General features: G+C 35.9%; 2 protein-coding genes across 2 annotated transcripts in view; both read left to right on the forward strand.

Moving 5' to 3' along the window:
* Window positions 1-102: 102 nt before the first annotated feature.
* On the forward strand, window positions 103-23,519 carry LOC134839016 (uncharacterized; the record flags this gene model as incomplete). Its single annotated transcript, XM_063854406.1, is given in 4 exon segments — window positions 103-289; window positions 8,825-8,983; window positions 9,304-9,443; window positions 23,334-23,519. Coding segments are annotated over 4 exon segments (495 nt in total), but the record flags the coding sequence as incomplete, so codon positions are not given.
* LOC134839017 (dynactin subunit 6-like) overlaps window positions 2,674-23,559 on the forward strand; it is a 275,517-nt gene continuing 254,631 nt past the window's right edge. The window contains exon 1 of the mRNA XM_063854407.1: window positions 2,674-2,684. The gene's annotated coding sequence lies outside the window, so the exon portion shown is untranslated. The remainder of the gene's footprint in view (window positions 2,685-23,559) is intronic.

Consider the following 23,559-nt stretch of genomic DNA (forward strand, 5'->3'; position numbering starts at 1 on the left):
CACACTTAATCAGTTATATTCTGATTATATGGTGCAATTCTATATCAATTACCGTCATATTTTTTATTGTAGAAAATAACTTTGCATTCTAAGTGTTACATTATATATAATAAATCTTTTTAGCGTTGAACAAAAATTATCAAAGACTTCGTTCATTAATAGTTACCATCGCAAAATATTGTTCATTCGAGCAAAAGCAGTACTATAGCTACGAAAATCAAAAGCAGTACTACGATTTATGCAAGTTCCCGCATTCATTGAATTTTTGAAGAAATCAAAATGAAACCAGGTAAGCTTTTTGTTATATCTATTATCCCCTGAGTCGAGATTCCGTGCCAAAGTTTCCGTGTCGAGTGATACGGTTGTTACAGCCCGACAATCACTCGAATCTTGTTTTGCCTGGGGAGCTTTCTTAAAAAAGTTGAAACATTTTTTTATTTCTGGGGGCTCGTTCTTTTTTCGCGTTGTCATATTGAAACGAATTTTGACATGCGAAGTGATTGTTTATCTATTCGTAATATAACTGTTCTTCAAAAACATCCTTCTGAAAAATAATAAGTACACAAAATATTTTCTATTTACGAGGTGTTTTCAGGCGTTATACGACAACTCGCAACAAAAGACAACTCGCAATAATAGAAAATTCACCTTAAAAGACAACTTGCACAGTTCTCAGCATCGCCAAAAACCGGCAAAGTTAGCTAAAATTTGTATGTCATAAACCAGTTTTCAAATTTTGCGTGGCTTTTCCTAAATTTTGCGAGTTGCCTTATAATACCAGTTGTCTTTTGTTTTAAGTTGTTGCGGTACCGTTTTTAGGCGTGGGACAAAAAATCAATCAAATGTAGTGGTCTGGTCATGTACAGGATGATTCAGATAATGGTTTTTTCTATGCTGTGAATGTAATTTGACTAAGTTTCAGCAAATATTTTAAGGGTTTGAACCACCAAGGTGCGTCCATTTTGAAACTTAAGCCTCTCAGCAGCTAACAAACGCAGTTTTTTTTTCGGGCTTAAAGTTTTCAATCGTCAAAAGAGCCTTTGTTTTGAACAGTGTTGAAAAAAAAACACTTTTTTGTCAAAATGACTTGTTTCACAGAGGCGCAAAGAGAAAAGCTGATTTTTTTACTAACTGGAAAGATTGCTTATCCCGCCAGATTCATAAGAGAGTTTTGAAGCTGTACGGAGCTGCTTATCAAAAACTTCTTTGAAGTGATGAGGTCTGTATACCTTTTGTGCTTTTAACGATGCTTCTCCATAGCTTTAAAAACTTTCTTCCGAAATTGGCGGGGTAGGTGAACGTTCCATGTATTAAATTAAATTGTTTTTTTTTCTCACTCATCTGTGAAACATGTAATTTTGAAAATAGAGTAAATATTTTTTTTCTAAATTGTGTCTTCCTTAAAGTAAAGTCGCGTCAAAACTGTTGGCTTTATTTTTACTTTGATAAACGGCAGAAAGTGTCTCATGGATTTATAGTGATATTGGTCCCGCAAAATTTTTGGTCCCCGAGTTATCAGGCAAAATGTGCACTGAAAGAAGTCTGTTGGTCGTCTTATTGTGTAAAAAAAAACGATTTCAATTATGTCTAAAATTATATATTTTAGAAACAACTTCAGTTGCCACGTGAGCAACCATGAAATTATTCTGAGAACAAATTTTCTCGGAACAATGAAAAAACAGCAACATTTTTTCTCAAGACCAAAAAATGTGAAAAAAGTAGTCGTTCACTGTCAGTTATAAACTGAAGTTAACAATCCCCCTCCCTTCACTACAGCCAAAGCTTTAAAAAAGATTATCACCAAAAAATTGAAAAGTTTGTTTGCAGAATTTGAAAATTTGAATGCGTCAAATGTTTCAAGTTGAAGCATTTTTTAGACACAAAGCAAGGAAGACAAAAGTTGATTAGATAGTTCCATAATGTATTCTTTTTAGATTGATTTGATTCATCAAAAACTTATCGAAAAATTTTCTTAGAACTGCAAGAAGGAATGTTCAAGGAGTCATGAAGGAATTTTCATGAGGTTTCATCAAAATAATTGTAAGAATTGAATTATGATCAACACAAGCTAATAATCACTATATTATTATTTTGAAATAAAAAAACAGCATATAAGAAACAAAATTGTAAAAATTCAGTAAATAATAACCGGTTTTCAAACAAGAAAAAAAATAAATTTTGATGGACGAGTTATAATGATCCTTCATAGAACAATTTGATTGACTCCGTAGCTTTGGCGCTTATCGAACAAACTGAAAAGAAAAAAGTTGTGGGCATTGTGCTTAATTACACTAATTTTACCAACAAATCTGACGAAATTCCACGTTAAAATTTCAGGTTTTATGGGCTCTAATCAATTTATATAAATGCAGAGCTGATTTAAATTATCCTGACAAAACAATAATTCTAGAAAACTGACATGCATTTATCTCAAATTGGACTGATTTTAGAACTTTAGCAGAAGTAATGTGATGCAATTTATTTTGTAACAATTGGGTCCAAAATATTGTCCCAAAAATATTGCCCCATTTTTGGCTTTTTAGTCAATCAAAAGCTACTCCAGAACTATCGGTTCAATTCAAAAAAAATCAAGTCAAAGTCAGCCTCCTTTGTAGTCCAAAAAAGTTTATAAATGATATAAAGTCCAAGATATGGCGCAAATGAATATAAAATACTTATTAAATTTAAAAAAATGGAGTTTTAAATAGTGAAAATGACCTTTTTGACATGAAAAAAGATTTTGTAATAAAAAATTGAGAACAATCTACCCTCCATAAAGTTTGTTAAGCTGCATAAGAGGCCAACTTTGTTATAATTTTGTTATAATTTTAACTAATACTTGTGGCTTAATTTTTTAATTAAATTTTTGTGGCGGAGTTTTTAAAGAAATTCAAAAACTGTCGGGTATTTAACATCAGGTACACTCTACGGAAAATTAATAATAAGCATCAAAATAATTATCATCCTGGAAATAAACCTTACATTTAAGTGAATTTCAGCTGACATTAGTGTTTCGATCGCTCTCGAAATAGCGGTAGACTCTATGGCCAAGAATGATTTTTGTTACTACCTCAAAGCCGTTTCCGGTTCCTATATACTTCGGCTGATTTTCATCATCGACTTCTTCCGCAAATTTTGATTATTTCAAAGAAAACCTCACTGCTCAATAATGAATCAGATATAAGTTTTGATTTAGAATTTTAGAAAATTGAAAAAAAAATTGTTAGTACCAAAAAACGGGGCAGGCTTGAACTTTTTGCTACACTGGCTCAAGTTCAATCTGATTACACAATAGAGTGTAAGTAACATCCATCTCAAAAACGACATTTTGAAAAAAAAATACCTAAGGGGTTGTTTATTTTGTGGTAAATGCTTATTATAATATATGGACTTCCAAACTCATTGTGAAAAAAAAAAATTTCGTCGAAAAAAATTGAATTTTTTAAAATCCTTGTGCGCATTGATTAATGGTCGCAAGTTCTTCGTTACTTGCACAGCAACTGCTGACACTTATTTATGTAATGGATAAAAACAAACAATTAAAAATGTATGGTATAGCATTTGCTGGTAACTTCGATCTGGACTTGCATGAAAAAACTCAATTTAAAATGAAAAATTTTTGAACCAATTCTGGATTTTTTTCTGCTATTTTAGAACAGTTTTCATGGCTGTTTTGTGTAGATTTAGGGGATTGCTTCTCTAGGTTCGTTCTCTTTCTCTCTCTCTCTCTCTCTCTCTCTCGCTCTCTCTTAAAGATACCGCAAAGTGGTCCCTTGGGTAGTGATGTCACCGGGGCGACCGAGATTCAGTACTATCTACAATCCCGAAAGGTTTCGTGGCAACAAATCTGTACTGTAATATTTTGTTTGCCCCATTCTTGTGTACTGCTCTTCAGACTGTCTCGTCTACTCGATACATTCGCAATATTTCCAATTGTAATTTAATTCAGATGATTATACGTCCAATGACAGAAGGCTATGAGTGGCCAGATTATGATCGAATAAATAAATAAAACAGAAATGGTCCGCGATTTATTCGCACAGTTTCCTAATTTCAATTTGATTTCCAACTGACTCCACTAAACAACTCTCTCTCTCTCTCTCTCTCTCTCTCTCTCTCTCTCTCTCTCTCTCTAGAGAATCCTAACTAACCAACGCAGAGTAACTATACACAAAAATTCCGTTTGGCCTGCTAAAATTAATAGTGTCTCAACGGGTCACTATTTTTTTGAGGTACTTTAACTGATCTCGTTAGCTCCAAGAATCACTGTTCTCACTCTGATGAGAACCAATTATCTACTGTCTCTGCTTTCCTTGTTTTCTTACTCCGAGAACCAACTAAAGGATTCACAAGTAATAATTGTTCTCACTCTTAAAGGCACTCTGGTACCCTCCATTTCCTTATCTTTTTGCACCTATTTTTATTTTAGTCACGCCATCCCTATCGGTCCTGATATCCGCTTAAATCACCTGTCAGCAAATGCTTATAACTATATCCCTCCCCTTGTTAACACTGCCACGTGCCAAGTTCGGTTTCTTTTATCCATCTTCACACGCTTATTAGATACCCGGTATGCAGTAGGTGACGCAATTCGACCAAGCAAACAAATTTCATACAATCTTAGTCAATTGATTCTTGACCTCAAAGAACGTCAACACTTGAGTTCAACTCAACCTCCAAACCATACTATGTTTACTCAGTGACCCTACAAGGTCTTTGTTTTTTTAACTCAATAATATTTCGACCTCCAGGGAGTATGGAGAGAACCTTTTTATGGGTAGCCAATTCATTCCAAGCATCTAAAACCTCCATCTGTACTCTATTCCAATCCCGAATTTTTAACTATCAGGGACACTTACCTCAACAATTAGGCGTCAAACCAAGCCAAAAATAACCTCCGGGGAGCCTAAAAAATTACCCGTCCGTTCATACTATTTAGCAGACTTAATTCTCATGCCGCGGTCCTACTACTGCCAATTTCCTCTGGGACCACTTTTCTTTAGTCTAATTGAAATGCTACTAATAGATCATTTGCCAAGCTAAACTGAACCCAATATTTACCAGTCCACTGTGGATTAATTCTGTTACTCCAAGGTTGCAATATAAAATCTATATCTCAATCAGCTTCTGCTTCAGGTTTCAATATACAAATTTTCTACCAGTTATTAGTAGGGTGACGAGTTCTCATTTCCAAAGGGATGGGGATGGGGTAATATGCCACTTCCCGTTGTTAATCCCTGGGTTTTCTATGCAACGTTTGGATCATAACGCCCAAAGGTAAATGTAAGGTCACCCAGGGGTCACCCGGTGTCAAACTTCCATATTTGGGTTAAGAACCCCCTGGAGGTCCTAACTACCAAGTTTCATATATATCCCAATAACACTTTCCAAGATATCCCTTTTCTTAGGTCCATTATCACTCTTCCCAGAGAAGGCTATTAACACCGGACGGTGCCGCCGGAGGGTTTTTTTCACTAGGGTTCTTTTTCAAGCGTTGGCAAATCTATTGCCGCAAAAAACCCAGTAAGCCCTCGCTCATTATTTTGCGTAAATTGCCTATTTCCTGTCTAGGGATTGTTTTTTCAAGTGCTAATAGCTTCCGATCTAACCGTTGGAATTATTTCAAAATTATTAGAAGATGTATCTTGCCACTACGTATCATCCCTTCAAGTATCAGCCCGCTGCGTTCGTTTGGGGTCGAGAAACGACTTCCGGAAGGTAAGGGTCGGTATGTTTACTTAAGGCATAAAACCGAAAGTGGGGGTCCTGGGATTCTGGGGTTCTAAACTTCAGCTTCCTTCAACTGGGCCTACAACATACTAAAATTTGAGCCCAATACTGCCACTAGTTGCCGAATTCTGATAGGGCCATTTACACTTCGGGGACCGTTATCACTTGCCCCCGATGGGTCTGAGGGGTCCCGTTTTTCGTAAGACCGGGTCAAATAATCACTAGTTTCTGACCTATGAGTTTCATGAAGATAGCTTTTACTTCCCATTTGGAGTGGGGGAGGGTTTCACCGATTTTGTTGTTTTTCTTTTTTCTGGCATAGGAGTTACGAATCCTTCCAAACTTGACTTATTTTGAGCGCGACCCTTTGTTTGCTAAGTTACTTAACCTAATGACTAATCGATCTTACGCTCAGGTTACTATTAGCCCCTCCATGCTGCATGCAAGTCCCAAGGTAACATATTCTACGTTCAGTTCTTATTTTGTCGAAAGTGCATAAGGATCATCGATCCTACATTTTGAAACTGAATACTTGAATTGTGCATCAGTTGGAACACATCCCAACCATGGATTGTTTGCTGCCTCAATTATCTGGCCATTCTTCTCTCAAACGCATCGTAAAAAATGTTCCCAGCATACAGGGAAAATTTGGATTAGTCCACTTTTTCAATGAACATCAGGCCATCAACAATCTTGACCCGATTATTCAAAAACATAGTTGGAAAATTATCGAAGCCATCACTTTTTGAATACAAACAATTGTGTGTGTGGTGACCATAACCTATTATACTTAAGCCACCAAATCATGCATAGTCGAAAATTTTGATGAGTGGGCTCGTTTATTTCATCAGACGATTGAGTCACTCGTTTATTTAATCAGACGAATATGGAGTGAGCTCGTTTATTTAATTAGACGAAAAAAATATGGTTCTTATTTATGGTGGAGCTCTAAACATGTTGGAGCTCCGTTTATCGCTGGACTTCTAAATATGTTCGAGTTCCGTAACTTAATGAGACGAAAAAATTTTGGTCTTAGTCTTAGTTGGAGCTCATGGAATTTTCCGATATCACTAATTCATTGAATAAAAGGTTTAAAAAACGAAATTTGTTACGCCGACCCTTTCAGCTGAAATCCCCGAGTCAAGGCTTTCCAAAGTTATTTCAGCAACACTGGTTCAATTTGGGTGGTACCGCCAAAACATCACACCAGTCATGATTATTTTGGCCGATTTCTAAACAAGGTTAAGACTGTTTTTAAGTTCTGTATTTTTTCTTAGGTTTTGTCTTCTTTTATTTCCTCTTATAATAGTAACAGAAAGGTAACTTTTCGGGTTATGGGGTCAAATCTCTAAAAGAAACCATCTGCCCCCGTCAAACCCCTAGTAAGGCGTTCACACTGTGGTAATGCGTTCACTTTGAAATCGTCAGATCGTGTATTCGATCCCATGCCATGGCAATGATAGTGAGAGGAAAAGCTCTCACTTGACCTCTAGCTTCAGGTCTACCACAATCTGTCCAATTTCGGCTGCAATAGTGGTACCACGTGAAAGTTCTAGGCTCAAAAAAAAACGGCCTTGAATCGCGGGAATCACGTGAAAAATCCGCTACTGAACAGTAAGCAATGCATGGAGTATGAATGATTGAAATTTTTTAAAGGTCAATTGTTTGCCAATTGTTGCCCTGTATTCATTGTTTGCATATACAAAACTTCTTCAAAAGCCTCGAACTTCTTCAAAAGCCTCGACCTGGGTATTTAATCGTTTAATCGGAGCAGAAGAGCCAAAAATTGCTTATGAAGCATAATGCGTTGTGTGTGCTATAGCAAATAGGCTCGGCTTAATCTGAATCAAAATATTTACTTTCCTCAAGTCTTTTGTAATAGGTTTTTTCGGAGAGAGTGATAATTTGATGAAAAGGGGGGACCTATACTGGAAACAATTTATAATTAATATTATCCTTGAAAAACTTTACAGTAATCCAAGAGACGGTAGTCAAAATGTTTTTAACGACAAAAATCATAAGCTTTCTGTTTCTGCAAATAAAGTTAGTTTTTAAAAACTACTTAGCTAGTCGGTTCGATAGAACTCCTAATTAAAACAGTAAAGTTACTTATAATTATTTAAAATGATCAATTCTATGCTCAATTCTATTTTTTATTACATTTGATTACCTTCAGCTTTCTTATGATATTTTTTATTCGGAGGTGTTGTTTTTGTAGGTGTGATCAATATTTATTAAAGACTTTGTTCATTGATAGTAACCACAACAAAAACTGTACCTTTGAAAAGTTGAAGGCAATCAAAGATAATGAAAAATAGAATTGAGCATAGAATTGACCATTTTAAAGAATTATAAATAACTTAACTGTTTCAATACTGAGATGCATTTAATACTGAATTCTCGCATTTATTAAACGTCTAGCAAAACCATAAAATGAAATCATGTAAGTTTTTCTGCTTTCATCAACCAGCTCTCGAGTCTTACAAAATGCTAGATTCGAGAAAAAATCGGAATTTGAGTTATTTCTCGGTCTAAGGTCGCCGGTGGGCGCGCTATGCGCGCGTCGCCGCTTTGCTGCGATAACCGGCTCTAAATCTCGTATAGATTCCTACCCTCTGTTGGCAAGCTCGCAACACGCTGGCGCGACTGCGACGGTCGCTATTATTGGCTGAATTGTCTCTGGTTGAATTGTCTGCATACTTTTGGCTGAATTGTCTGAATTTCAAATCAGCTGAATCGTCTTTGGCCGAATTGTGTGGACGCGTTTGCATCTATGACTGCAAAATAGGAGTGATTTGAACCACGACGGCTTTGAACCAAAATTCTTAATTCTCATTGCGAGTTGTAGCTGTTCTTAAATTTTGCGAGTTCCTTTTGGTTGCCAATTGTTTTTTTGCTAATGTTATAACTTGGTCCAAATAATTTTTTACTTCCACAAATGGTCGCTAATTCTTCTCAAATCCTATAAAAGTTAGTAGCTGAAACCGCGCCAACTTGAATAGCAGCTATTTAAAAAAAAAATTCGACTTGATATAATTCATCTACACGGGACTTGTTTGTCCATCAAATACAACGTGAACTTCTTTCTTTTCAGCATATTTGGCTCTGATAGCTCTTGTCATCACGTGTTTGGTGGTACTAGAAGTTGGAGGTGAAACTACTGAAAGTTCAAAAAACACAACATATTCGACTACACCAACTCCGAATGACTCAGAGACCACATCGCCCAGTGATGCGGTCACGACAACCGTTGGTAAGACATTGATTTCATTCTGATACAGATTTTTGTTTTCATTTTTAAATCCGGTGAAAATAAAAGCTGATTTTTTGGTGTAGCAAATTGGTTAAAAAAAAATATGATTCATTTGACCCCTTTTGGAGAAACTGGAAAAAGGATTAATTTGATCCAAATAATCAATATTTGAAATTGGTTGGAACTTAACCTTGAATGGTTTAAAAAACGCAATAATTCCGCGATTCTTTCCAAATGTTTTTTTTTGGATAAAAGTTCTAAATTGAAACTAATTTTGTTTTTTCTTGAACAAATTTATTTTATTATACTGTTTTTTATAGAGTTCTCCAATGACACGAATTCAACCTGGTCACTGAGAGTTGACTGTGGCTCCCAAACAGAGCTGTCGGAATGTTCTGTATCTGTGACTGACACGGCTATGTCTCTCACTGACCGACTGTCTTTCAGCATTGAATTCGTGGTTAGATTTACAAAGTTTTGAGACTACCTGGGTTGACAAAAATGCTTCTCAAACAGTTTCATATAAAGGAAAAATGCTTGTCATACAATTTCATACAAAAAAAAGTTTTATTGAAATAAAAAAAGCATTTTCTCCATAATATGAAATTTTATAACCAGCTTTTTTGCCTCACTCTGTGTGATACTGCTACTGCAATAGCAGCAACGCGATGTAACCTTCAGTGAACTGTTCTATTTATATTATATCGTTGTCTATCGTTGGAACTCACACCATCGGTACACAGCTGAGTTGATCGGTCTAACATGAATCTATGTAGTTCTCAGCAGTTCTCTGAGAGAAAACTTTTAATTCAAATAACGATATAATTCTTTGGAATTATAATAAGTTTTCCAAAAAGATAGCCTCGTTGGATATCCCATGTCTAAGCCAGCAGAATTCTCAACTCAGGACAATTTTACTGATGTGGGAATACCAGTTTTTTGAGCATCAGCAAGTCTAGACCCACCGTGGCAATTCAAAGTTTGGTTAGAACAATTTCTAATGCCCGTCATGGCCCAGGAAAATGTCAACCCAGAAATTATGCTTGAGTACGCTAAAGAAATACTGGAAGAACTACCCCAAAGACCTGAAACACCAAGGGAGGGGAAATTGTAACTGCAATAGCAGCATGAGATCTCAAAGACAAATTAGCCTTCGACAGAATGACACATGAAAACAAAGAGAGAAGAGAACGAGGACCAAGAGGTATTCAAAGCATTTATTACAGCGAAAATCAAAAAAGACTATTCCTAATCGTATCTAGACTATTCCTAACCCTGGGAACGGAAGGGAAAAAGAGGTTCTGGAAAAAACCACGCGGAAGTATCCAAAATGTCTTTGAACTAGCATTGAATTCACTCCAAAAAGTGAGTTGCGTAATATACAAAATACACAAACTCTTCACGAGAAAACAGGGACACGAAGAGACACTAGAGGCCTTTCACGCGGCGTAATAAAAGCCAGCAAGAGCCAGTAATTCCAGTAAGAAATTCGATTGGAGGTAATAGAAAACAATCTTTCAAGCGGGAAAACACCAAAAAACAAAAAAGCAGTAGATCCACATCCTCTAATAGACAAACAAAATCCTGTAATACGTAGCACAAAGAAAAGATAAAGACGCGCAATTGAATCGGTATACTTGAAATTTTGTCTGGCTATGGGAAAAACATGCAAGAACTGCAATAAACCTAACCATTTCGCGAAAAAGTGCAGATCGCAACTTTTAAGCGAAAGAACATAGGATTCTGAAAATCCCCAGGAGGAATGCAACCTGATTTTGGGTCGTTCAGCGATTTCAAATTCATGTCAATACAGTCATAAAAACCAGAGGGGGAAAATTTCAAGATGCATCAAAGAGAGAGTAAAGGAAACAAACCCAAAAACGAAGTGTGAGAAATTGAGAATCAAAAAAACTGATTTCCCTACAGACTCATAAATCCAACAAAGTAAGGTCATTCAAGGTTATGTCACGAATAGAGAGTCAGATTTTACAATTAACTGTGGACACGGGAAGCCCAGTGTTCTTACTAAAATGGGCGACAACAAAAGAAATCATAGAAAAATCAAAGCAAGCACAATTGATACCGGCAGATAAATTAAATCTGTTGGCATAGCTTGTGGACTACAACAAACAACCAATCCTTAATCTGGGGGCGCCAAAATCAAATCTATGGTCAGCGCGCTGGGAGGTGAAAGGATCCACGTTCCTAGTAACAGAACGCAAAACTAGATCTATAATGGGATAGGCCCTCCGGGGGCAAGTGAGGATATCAACCATACAGAAACCAGCTCCAATCGAATTGTCAAGGTTTGACGTGCTACTGTGCGAGCAGTCAGAAGCTTGGAAAATCAAATTTTTAACAAAACTTAAAGACTTGTTCGAAAATCAGAGAATTTCAAAAAATCACATAGTGTTTTCAAAATTCGAGAACCCCCTTTACCCGATTCAAGAGAAAGGGAGGAGAATATCATTCAATATACAGGATAAGGTACCAGCAGAAATTCAGAAACTATTGCCGGAAGTTCAAATCACAAAACTAGGCAAGTCCACAAGTGTTTTTTCATTGCCTCAAATGTAATAATAGTCAAAAAAGACGATTCCAAAAAATTGGTACTAGATGCAAAGCCCATCAACGGGCAGCTGTTCAAAAACAAGTATCAAATGCCAAATAATGATGATCTCTTTGATAGAATGAGCCAAATTTTTACTGAAAACAAAAAAGACACACTCTACTTCACGGTGCTGGACCTAAAATATTCATTTAGTAAAAAAACTGGCTGCAGGTTGGCTCGCCAGTGCAATTTTAATATCGTAAGTGTTAATGCTACAGGAACCTCTAGGTTCCTAACAGGGTTTTATGGATTGGCAGACAAGCCGACTGAGTTCCAAAAAGCCAAGGACAGAACGATAAACCATGCAAAGCGCACCTTTCTGTTTTTTGAACGATATCCTCATTGTGTCAAAAGGTTGCGAATTATAATATGCAAAATTAGCGTAAAAATTCTTTGAAATTCTAGGCGACGAAAATTTGACATTGAAAACTTCAAAATGAGAAATTTTCAAAAAGGAAATAGATTATTGGTTAGGCCATCACCTATCGGAATCGGGACAACACCAAAACTCACTAATACAGAAGCCATTCAGAATCTCAAACCACCTGAATCATTAAAGCAATTAAGATTATTTCTTGGTAGTATAAATTATTTATCAATTTTTATTCCGAACGCCGCGAGTCTCACAGATAAACTCAGACCACAACAAAAAAAAGAAAACCGAAAAAAAAACTAAAAAAAAACATGAAACTACCAGTGAAAACATTTGAGTGGGGGAAGAACATACAGCCATAATCGAGAGCATCAAAAATGCAGTCGCTAATATCGCAAAGATACAACATTAGGATGCAAATAAAATCACAAGAGTCAAAAGCGATAACAGCCACAGAGTTAGAATTAGAGTTATCTGGGCAGTAGACAGATAAAATAATATCTGCGACGAAAAATTTTTATCCCTGCAACTGATCATAAAGCCTTAACATCAGCCTTGTATGGGAACAAATCAAACAAATTGTATCAAACCAGATTGACTCGCTGAGTAGATAGGTTACTGCCATATCATTTCAAAATAGTTAACATACCAGGGGGATTATCTACATTTTGACACGGGATTCGGATAATGACCTTTGGCTCGAATCTGAATTAAACAAAAAGTTCGTAGTAGCAACAGTTAACTCCTTTCAGAAGGCTTTAGAATGCATGAGCAGTAGGCTAGAAAACAACTGTCCGCTTAACCGGAAAAAAAACATTCTAGAAAATTCTTGAACGAAGGAAGTATAAAACACATCCCTTCACGGTTACTATGGCAACCAAAACGGTCAACTAAGAACAAATCTCGACCGGAACGAAATAAATCATTTTTCTCGACAGTCCAAACAACTAAACAGCAAATCTATATCAAAAATAAATGTTTTCTCTAAATTTCATTCCAGCAAGCGGCCGGCCAGAATTACTGCAAAAACAATCGAACAATTCATCGAATAAAATCTTCACAAAAAATGAGCGAGAGACAAAACGCCACAGAAACGCTGGAGAGGTAAAGACATGGAGGGAAGCTTGAAGAATCCGCAGTGGTACCGATCCCTCAAGGATATAAATGATAATTCAGAGGAGAAATATGTCACGAAGACATTACAGAGAAATTTCATAGGCAGCCAAAAAAACTGAGACAGTTCGGAGAATGACACACACCAACAATCACGAGTAAGATCGCATTTGTCGGAGAAGCAACAGAAAGAAGCTGACAGCAGACTCATCTCTTTCTGGCAACTAATCGGGGAAAATCAAGAACACTGCTAAGTAGCACACGCTAACTAGAAGCGGCAGCTGAAAAAAGTCCCCAGTCCCAATCAGTATATCACCCGTACAGCCTAATGAATCCCTGCACAATGACGTACAGGTGATCCAAGTCGAATTCACGACCAGAGAAGATAACGAAGAGAAAAAAGAAATTTGCCCAGCCGAACCACCACAACGAATTCGACACAGTCCCAGAGAAGACATCGAGCTTCCAAAGCAGTCAGGGGACGATTCACTGGACAACCTGTCAAAACTATACGGCGAGAATCTCATAGCAGAGCTAACCTCGGAAGATACCTGGATGGATCGGCTCAGAAGAATGATCGAGAGAGGGGAATAACAGTGATTCGAACTGATGGGACCCTATACTACTCCTTTGTCGAACCAGATGCCGGTGTAGGATGACTGTATACTGGTGGATAATCGACTAGCCGTACCCGTAAAACCAGGCAATACTAAACCGAGGACTCCCGCGACAGGAAGCGATGCTGGGAACATCAAGTTAACCGTGGTGGCCTCACATGCACAAGGACATAGTGAATCTCGCGGAAGAATGCCGTAGTTGCAATATCTGATTTTAGAAATGCATCGAGGGCACTACCACTGCTTACGAAGTCGGGTTAGAAACTCCAGTTAGATTACGCGGGTCCAATAGAAATTCCTAACGGAAAAAATCTACTTGCTCGTAGCTATCGATAGACTCTCGAAATTTCCGTCAGTAAATGTAATAAATTCAACGAAAGGAAAGACTAGAGTGAAATTATTGCGAATTTATTTTGAAACACATGGCATCCCGGAAAGGATTCATGCAGAGACGCCGCAAAGAACGACATACGACGAATTGCGGATGCAGCTGGACAGACAGAAGACTACGGTAAAAAATGATCTACGAAGGAAAGAAACGATCTACTCCTGGGAGAGACGATTCAATGAAAACAAGGAGGAGGAGAACTCGCCCTCGCCAAAAAATACGATTCTTCAGAAAGACGGCCTCAGAAAAAGCGGCAAGGAACTCACGAAATCGTTAAAAGGAAAAATAGTGACCGAGACAGGGTCGACAGTGAACACAGCCGGAGGCTCGATCTACCGGTAATTGCATTTTGCAGAAGCAATGATCCATCTGCAACCAGAACAGACGCTAGGTTCGAGTAAGGACCCATCAGCGGAGAAACGGAAAAAACTCCATAGATCAGTTCACCTGAGAAGCTGGAGGAGAGCGACTGGGACGAGGAACTGCAACGGCAGGCGAAGCAGGTTGTTTCGTCGTTCCCCGAGAAACGATTCAGACAAAGCCAACAAATTTTTATCTATTATCAACCATAAAGAAGCTGGGGGTACTTAAACTCGCGTTCAAGTGGGCCAAACCAAACAAAGGAGGACCGGGATCGTCAAGCGCACCGAAAAACAAAGAAGAGGTAGTTTTGAAAAAGGCTGAAAAGAAAAAGTAGACGGCGCAGGACGACAAAAATGAAAAAGCTGCATAGGGAGCCAGACAAACCGACACGAAAGAAAGGGGTACAGCTAAGAAAGCGCAATCCAGTTCAGCATACCCGGAAACAGCAGGAAGGGAAACTGAAGAAAGTGGATCTGTCCACTAAACCGGAAGACCTCTTGAGGAGAAAGAGATGAACGCGGGAGACGGAGATGAACAATCCGCGAGAGAAAGAGATGAACGATTCGATCCCCTATCGGACGAATCCAGCATGGAAGACACCGGGGTCGAGAGGAGCTCCCGACAAACGAAGAGTAAAGAAGCCCAACGTTTTGGTGACCCAGTCAATCATTCCATTGAAAAAATATTGCAAGAAAAATTTTCAGGGGCGCTTCTAAACGTTATAGCAGATTATTAACGTACTTCAAGACACGGAATGACAGACCAATTAAAACGCGACTGGGGCTCCTGGAAAGACACCTATTCAGACGAAAGCTCGGATATGCCACTCTAGAAGAAGGAGTAAACTGGAATCCCAGCTGGAAAATAGAACTGCATAAAGATGGAAAAAAAAACCAATTAAAGTTTTGCAATTGAATTGAAACAAACTGTTAAACATAGATTAAAAACTCCTATTGTTAATATGAAATTAATTTCATAAATGAAGAAAAGTTTTGTCACTCGAAGGGGTATGTCAATCTGCTACTGAAATAGCAATAACGTGATGTAACCTTCACTGAACTGTCCCATTTATATTATATCATTGTCCAAGATCACTGTAACTTAAACCTTTGGTACACCGCTGAGTTGATTGGACTAACATAAATCTCAGCGGTTCTCACAGAGAAAATTATTTTCATTCAAATAACCATTTGTTTTTTTGGAATTATAAATAAATTTTCCATAACGATAGCCTCGTATGATATTACACTCTGGAATTACATTTTACCATACATTTCATAACAGAAAAGCTGTGAAAACACCAAAAGCAATTTTTTTATTGAGAATTTGTATGACATTTTTCCTTTTTCTATGAAATGTAAGACAGCCAATTTTTCCACTAAAAAGTATAAAAAATTGTTTTGAAATTTTGTGATTCATCCAATAACAAAATAACCAAGGATTTTTATCACAGCAAAATCAGAGTGTAAGTGACATTTACCGATGTTTATGTTAGCCATGTGTTTTAGTATTATCCTTTTCAGCCAGAAGTACAGATGATAACCGTAACTTTTTGTGTATGCTACAAAATTTTATTGGTTGAGAAAAAAATGCCTGATTTTGGAAAATTAAAGTTTCTCTTACCAAAAAAAAGTAATGGTAAATATAGTTTGCTTGTGATTTTTTTTGATTTTTTTTGGTAAAAAAACTCAATCTGGTTTACGTTATGGACACAAAACATTAAAATTTGAGTGCAAAATTTTTGTTCATAAATTGTATATTTAAGCACAGAAGCAAGTTTGCAATAGAAATCGCTAAAAAAAATTTTACCTGATATGTAACCAAAGAAATTCCAGGAAAAAGATATATCATACAAATTTCATATTTGAGTTTGAATGCTGAACCTTTTTCTTGTTCAAGTTTTTTGGTACCAATTTTGCTCTCATGTAATCATTGATGCCACTAAAATGTGTTACTAGTGTTGTTTTAGGTACAAAGGAATTCAAAAAATTTTTGATTTAAAAAATGCGCATCATACACTTTTTTAGAATTAATACGGTTTGATAAACACTTTTCAATAGACTCCATAAGTGAAAAATAAGCTTTTTTCTTGTATGGACTTCTAACCGGGTACGTACCGGCTTAGACATTTTGAGAGAGCAAATGCTTTTTTTCCGTTCTCTTCGTGTATCTCCACTTGACCTGTTACACAAACAGTCTACTGAATGCTTCCTCAATAATTATACAAATCAAAAATGTGATTTTTGCTTTGACTTGCAGATAATTGTTCTGATAAACTCATTAAATAGTTTCAGGGGTGAAATGGAACCCTAACTGAATTCACAGGGCACTGATTATTGGATCATCTTTGCACTATTCTTGGTATTTCTGCATTTTCCTGCCACATTTCCGGCTCTCTCTGAACTGTACACAATGTCGACACCAAGGCTTCTCATGATACCCGATGCCTTCTGAAAACTAGCTTCAGAGGAAAAAGATAAGTACTATCTTCAGATACCCAATCTTGTAAATGTCCTAATGACGTCACCGAATAGACTTGATTTTTGTTTGAAGTTTTTTAGCTGATTTCATTACAAGGGATCTCCCCAAAGACGTCACAATTTATTCTCACCGGGAGTCTTTCTGCATAGAAAAACTCTCAGTAATCAGAAATCATAATGAGGCTGAGCTCAAATCAGTCACTTTCCGGAATGGCACTAACTCCTTGACAAGATAACTCCACAAATCAGTCAAGGAACTGTTTGAAAAGTTTTTGCGCCCATTTACGAAATAGAGCACAAGTTCAGGCCTGGATATCTTAACATTTGTCAAGTTCCCCCTGTTAAACCAAGACCTGGCTCGATAAGTGGCAGAAGACTAAATGAGATCAACAACCTTCTTGCAAACAAATTTAAGAAAAAGTCAAATCAAATTGTACTAATTTACGCCAATGATACAACACTGCTAAGTTTCCATTCAAAACCGATTTTCTCAACACAAATAAATGAATCCAGTTTCAACAGAAAACTCTCATATTTTCATTTACACCAATTAGTGATAACTGTAGACAAAATGCGGTTCATAATTTTTCCTGCGCCCTCAAAAAAGAAACTCAACTCATAGGAAATTGCAGGCTGCAAGAAAGAAAATACAAAGTTTGAATCCATCAAGTTTCTCGGTGTAAACATAGATGCATGTTTAACGAATGAAAAAAACTAACAAAGTGAAAATGTTACAGAAGATAGCTAATGCAATTCAAACAACCAATTGAATAATAGACGAAAATTCTCTACAAACAAGAATCTTTTTACTCAATAGCCTTGTTTTAAGCCATTTTTTATTATCCATGCATGCTTTTGAATGGTTGTATTGAAGAAAATCTAGTCAAGCTGGAAAAACAAAAAACATGGGATATACGGATTGTCATGAAAATAAACATGAGAGATTCTGTCACACATGAGGGGGAAAACAAAGAATTTCCCCTGCTATAGATATAAGCAAATACAGATCTACACAATATCCTCAAAAATTAAGCCAAAACAGAATTAGAGCATATTTAGCTGCTTGCAGTTTTCAATTTTCCTGCCAGGATTGTGTAAAGTCGAACGACTTTGCAGGTCTTCCTATTTACATCAATAAAAAATTTTAACCTGGTAATTCACAAAATCATCTGCATGAAGAAAACCTGTGCGCTATCATAAAAGTTAAATAAATAATGCAAGCTAGAGAATAAAGTGTAATGCATATTGCATAACGAGGATAGACTCTACCAACACCCAATTTTCCGCATTAATTCTTATATTCAGTGACTGACGAAACGTTCTTTTTTTATTCGTGTATTTAAAAATAAGGTACACTTGTTCCATCCACAATCCGTTTTGTAACTGCAAAAACTCATGCAACAATATAGTGTTTTTCTCAAACAAAAACTTGCAAGTTTAATGTGTTTGGTTCTTTTTCTCCAAGCAAAATACGACATTTTGACTAGCAATTTTCGAAGATTTTTTTCTACGGCCTGAAAGAAGTTTGTATTGAAACGTTTTGGAAAACTAAAATTTGAAATAGCGTATTTAATCACAAGTTCAATAATTGTGATTTTATCTCCAGACAGAACAGTTTTTTTGCTCGGATTTCTCATACGTTTTCGAAATTGAAAATTGAGAAATACGTTTTCGAAAGTCTTGGAATCAAGTTTTAAAAAAATATTCTGTGATTTGTTTAACAAAAATGCGGTGGTTTTCACGTTATGTAGCTGCCCAATTTGAGAAAGTTAATACGAGGTTCTATTTAGTTGTCTACAAAACTGGTCTCTGTTTTGAAGAAAACTATAAAAACCGGGAGGTCTCGACGCGTATTGGTCAAACTTGATTTAAATTAGGCAAATTTTAATGAGAGCAAAAGTTCTAAACTGTTTTAGAATTTCAACAGAAATTGATTTTACGCAATTTTTTTTACCTATATTGGAGCAAAATTTCTCCGCAGAAAAGAAAGTGATGAAATTTAAATAATGATATACCAAAACGCAAACAGATGCCTCAATTCTATGACGGATTGAATCTCCGATTCTGCGTTAATAGCGCAAACTATGTCGCGCGTTATTGCTCCCAAATTGCCAAAATTGTCAATCAATAAACCTCCATAACCTTTCAAACACTGATCACAGATGAATTATTATTTTTTAGATTTGTGCTGAAGACTATAATACCTTTTGAATAATGTAAAAAATTTCATCCAAAATTGCTCAAAATGTTTCAGAAAAATTGCTCTAAAAAACCGCCCGAGTTTAAATATTTCTTTAATTTCTTCGAAATATGGAACAAAAAACAAAAACTAATTGTTTGTCTGGTAAATTTTTGAGCAAATTTATGTTTTTCTTTTAAAACCAAATTTTAGAAAATTTTTGTTTTAAATCATAACCCATTTGTATGTGCAATCGGTTAACATAATTCTTTTTATATGTATTGGCGATAAAAATAGGGGATTGACGATCGAAATATAATTTTTTAGAAAAAAATTTTGTTGCCATCGATAAAGAAATTGACTCTTGGCTTCAAATTTAAAAACATTCTGTCTACGATCCTTTTGCGACAAAATTTGTGGGTTAGAAATTTTTCAAACTGGCCATAATCTTGAATTAACTTATACACATTTTGATTTAGTCGACTCGAAATATCTAAGGACAGCAAAGTATCCCGCATTCAAGATCATTAGGCAAGCTCATTAGTTCTACTCAGCGCATAAACCTACTATTTGATATTGACAGTTTGGGGAAAGCAATAAAAAACAATGTTTAAAATTATGAAATTTATACTTCGTCAATATAATTTCTTCACCAAAAACTATTTCAAACCATTTGATGGCAGGCAAAGATCAGTTTTTCGTACGTGTAATATATCTGACTTAATTTTAAAATCTTCAGGTTAAAAAACTTTGTGCTAGATCATTTACGGATGAAAGTCACTTTTCCCATTTTATGGGTCTGATTTTTTCACCTTGGTACCTAAAAATAACCACCTAAATCAACGGTAACGCCTGCGCAGATTTTGAAAACACTTATATGCCCGAGTTTTTTTAATAACATGCGATGCAAATTAATGAATCCAGCAAAATAATTCAGAACTAAATTAAGACAAGGTAATTTGACTGAACATTGCATTTAAAAAACGCAAATTATGCGGTTTATTAATAGACGTAGAGAGCCATAGAAAAACATGGAAAACTTAAATATCGAGGATATTAAACGTAACGATAGAAAAATTATAGCTTGAAGAAACATAATGAAAAAACAAGGTTGGAAAACGAGGTTTCTCGTATCAGGGTAAAGCCCTTGAATGTTTTGGCTACCTTGTAGGTAAATGCAGTAAGTTTCGAAAAAAGTTGGTTGAAATTTTGTGGTTAAATCACCGACAAACTGTGTCAAAAACAACTTGATATGCTTCGCGCATCTACTGAAAAAAAGTTTAATACCGTTAAGTAGCCTCTATTTATTGTTTCGACTTTCGATACGAAAGTAACGGAATACTTGTGCTCGGGGTGGGGTTTTTTTTCTTCAGACAAATTTCGACTTTTTAACTAGCCATTTTGACCGAATGTTTTTTTTATATCATTCGAAAGATATTGTTGTCCTGAGCCTAAATTTGAAAAGATATTTCACCTGTGAACATTTTTGTAAAGTTATGGGGGTTTAAAGGTTGCTATTTTGGCCAATTTGAGAAAACTAACACGCGATATTATTCGCACTATTAACGCGTAAGCTGAGAGTTAATCCGTCTTAGAAATCGTTCCAAATTGGTTAAAAGAAACTTATTCGCCTTGAGTGATTTGTTACATGGAGCGAAATCTATCCTTTTGTACTTTATATGGCGTGTGGGGGGATGTTTTTTTATTAAAAAAATTCAATTTTTAGAATTTTTCTTCATTTTGATTTATTTCGTTTAATTTTTATTGCTATACTGCTCATTAAACCTAAAAAGGCAGTCGGAATATTCAGGGCTTCGCCTTGAAACGAGAAATTTAGTTTAATTTGAGAAACATTGAGAAACTCGGTTAATTTGAGAAACTTGAGAATTTGAGAAACTCGGTTAGTTCAACCAGAAAGGTTGAACTAACAGCACTTGCTGCGCTTTAAGATAAAACTGGAAATTCTCTCATATTGGTCGAGTTTCCTATTAATAAACTCCCATAGTTTTCTTCAAAAACCGCAGATAAAAAAAATACTTCTTAGTTTTTATCTCAAGCAAACAATTTTTTTCTTTCAGAATAAATATCGGTAAAAGTGTCAACTAAAAACACAAAATCGAGCAGAATAAAGATAAGTGTTCTCGCTAGAATTCAAGTCGCAATTAATAAATTTTCTGGTGAACGAAGAACAGTGTGGTAAAAGGTCCAAAACTGAAAGATCGAAACAAAGTTCACAAATTGTTCAGACGCTGTTTCAAAATTGATTTATAAATGTTTTCATTTTGCGTATTTTCTGACATTGAATTCTGCTTTTAATTACAGAAAATTACAGTTCGTTATTCTTAGTTGACTTGTAATTTCCGATAGTTACGGTTAATTTACGTATGAAATGCCATGTTGTCAATCAGCCAGCTACCCGAAACCGATCTACCTCAGAACCGAAACGAGGCAGAAATAAAAAGCCATTCCAAGCATACACGAAATCAGAACGAAAACAAGATATCTATAAATTTTCCTCCAAAAATGCTCAAAATGTTTCTGAAAAATGCTCCAAAAAACCACCCGAGCTTAAATAAATCTTTATTTTCTTCGAAATATGGAACAAAAAACAAAAACGAATTGTTTGTCTGGTCAATTTTTGAGCAAATTTATGTTTCTCTTTTAAAATCAAATTGGTCTGGTCAATATCTCAAGCAAACATTTTTTTCTTCCAGAATAAACATCGGTAAAAGTGTCAACTAAAAAATCAAAATCGAGCAGAATAAAGAAAATTGTTCTCGCTAGAATTCATAGCGAGAAAAACCAAGGTCGCAACTAATAATTTTTCTGGTGAACGAAGAACAGTGTGGTAAAAGGTCCAAAACTGAAAGATCGAAACAAAGTTTGCAAATTGTTCAGACACTGTTTTAAAATTGATTTATCAATCTTTTCATTTTGCGTATTTTCTGACATTCAATTCTGCTTTTAAATACCAAAATTTATGGCAGTTCGTTATTCTTTGTTGACTTGTAATTTCCGATAGTCCGATAATCAGAACGAAAACAAGACTGCTTCTATCATAGTAAAACCCCAAAAAAATAAAAGTTCCTCTGAAGTGCTGGGATACATTTTGGCTTAAGAAAAAGGCATAGCATATATGGTAACCGCGGATATGAGACAACACTATTTTTTAAGGTAAACTAGACTGACTGGTTGTACCAAGGTAAAACCTATTTCTAAATTGCCTCCTTTCTAACGGATGAAACTTTGGAAAACTTATTGACTTGTTTTTTAAATTTTTTAAAAGATTGTGGCCCCAGACGTGAATTAAATACTGCTGATGTACTTAGCGTCTAGTCTTTTAAACCGATTGGCTTACCTCAAGTCAATTTCGAATCATTTATGTTCTAGTAATAGCACAAAATTCGTTGAACATTTTTATCCCAATTTGGCAGTTGTCAAATCCCCGTTACTTCGCAAAAACTGATCACAATGTTTCAGTTTGAGCTCAGGGCATCAACATTTTTTCGATGATATACAGAAAAATTATTTGGAAAGCAGAAACTTCTCAGAACAAAAAAACCAACAACAAGCAACACTTTTCGGTCACTTTCTTCGAAAGTAGGAACAAAAATACGACAAATTTTTCAAGATTTTACCAGGTTTAGGGTTCACTAAGTTTTACAAGTAGTTTCAAAACAGGTTTCTTAAGATTAATTTTTCGGTAATTGAAGCCATTCTTTTGCATAGGCAGCATAAACTTGCCGAGTTCTTATGATTTATTTCATTAAATTGAAAAGTTTTTTTTCACTTGTTTTTGCGGTTTGTCGAGTTTTCCTTGCTTCTTGTGTCGAACAAGTAATCTTAGAGCTGAATTCAAATCAATGAATAAAATGAATTAAAACTAATTTTCAAACTTGTTTTTTTGTCAATTTCGGTTATCTTTGGACAAAAATTACTAAGTAGACAAAAAATATTTGGAGTTAAACCAGTATTTTTAGAGAGATACTCATTTTGCAAAATTTGAAACCAAAATTACACCCTTAAAGCGGGTTTATTCATTTGGTTTGAAATTAAAGAGGGAAACAGAGTGAAATGTAGTTATTTTTACCGCAATTAACCCTGTTTCGCCTCTGTAGGTCAACCTTTCGTTGAGTACTTCAATCAATTATTGCAATTTTAAAATGGTTAACGGATAACTATTTTTCCCAATTTCCAAAAAAATTCAGGCTCGAATTTTTTTTCAGCTCAGATCTGCGAACGTGTCTAGCCTCGTTATTTTCGAGAGTGGGGAGTTTGGAGGTATTGACTGTGGCAGCCTTGCCGGCTACTGTGAGTTCGACTTTCAGGAGGGTTTAGACGACGGCGACTATTTGCTGCATTTGGAGATCGAAATTGACGATATTGGCACAATTAGATTACAACACTTCTTCAAAGGTGAACAAAAGACAATAACAAGCGGGGGCGGATTTA

The sequence above is a fragment of the Symsagittifera roscoffensis genome, chromosome 2, assembly GCF_963678635.1.
Source record: "Symsagittifera roscoffensis chromosome 2, txSymRosc1.1, whole genome shotgun sequence".
In the NCBI taxonomy this organism is placed as follows: Eukaryota; Metazoa; Xenacoelomorpha; order Acoela; family Convolutidae; genus Symsagittifera; species Symsagittifera roscoffensis.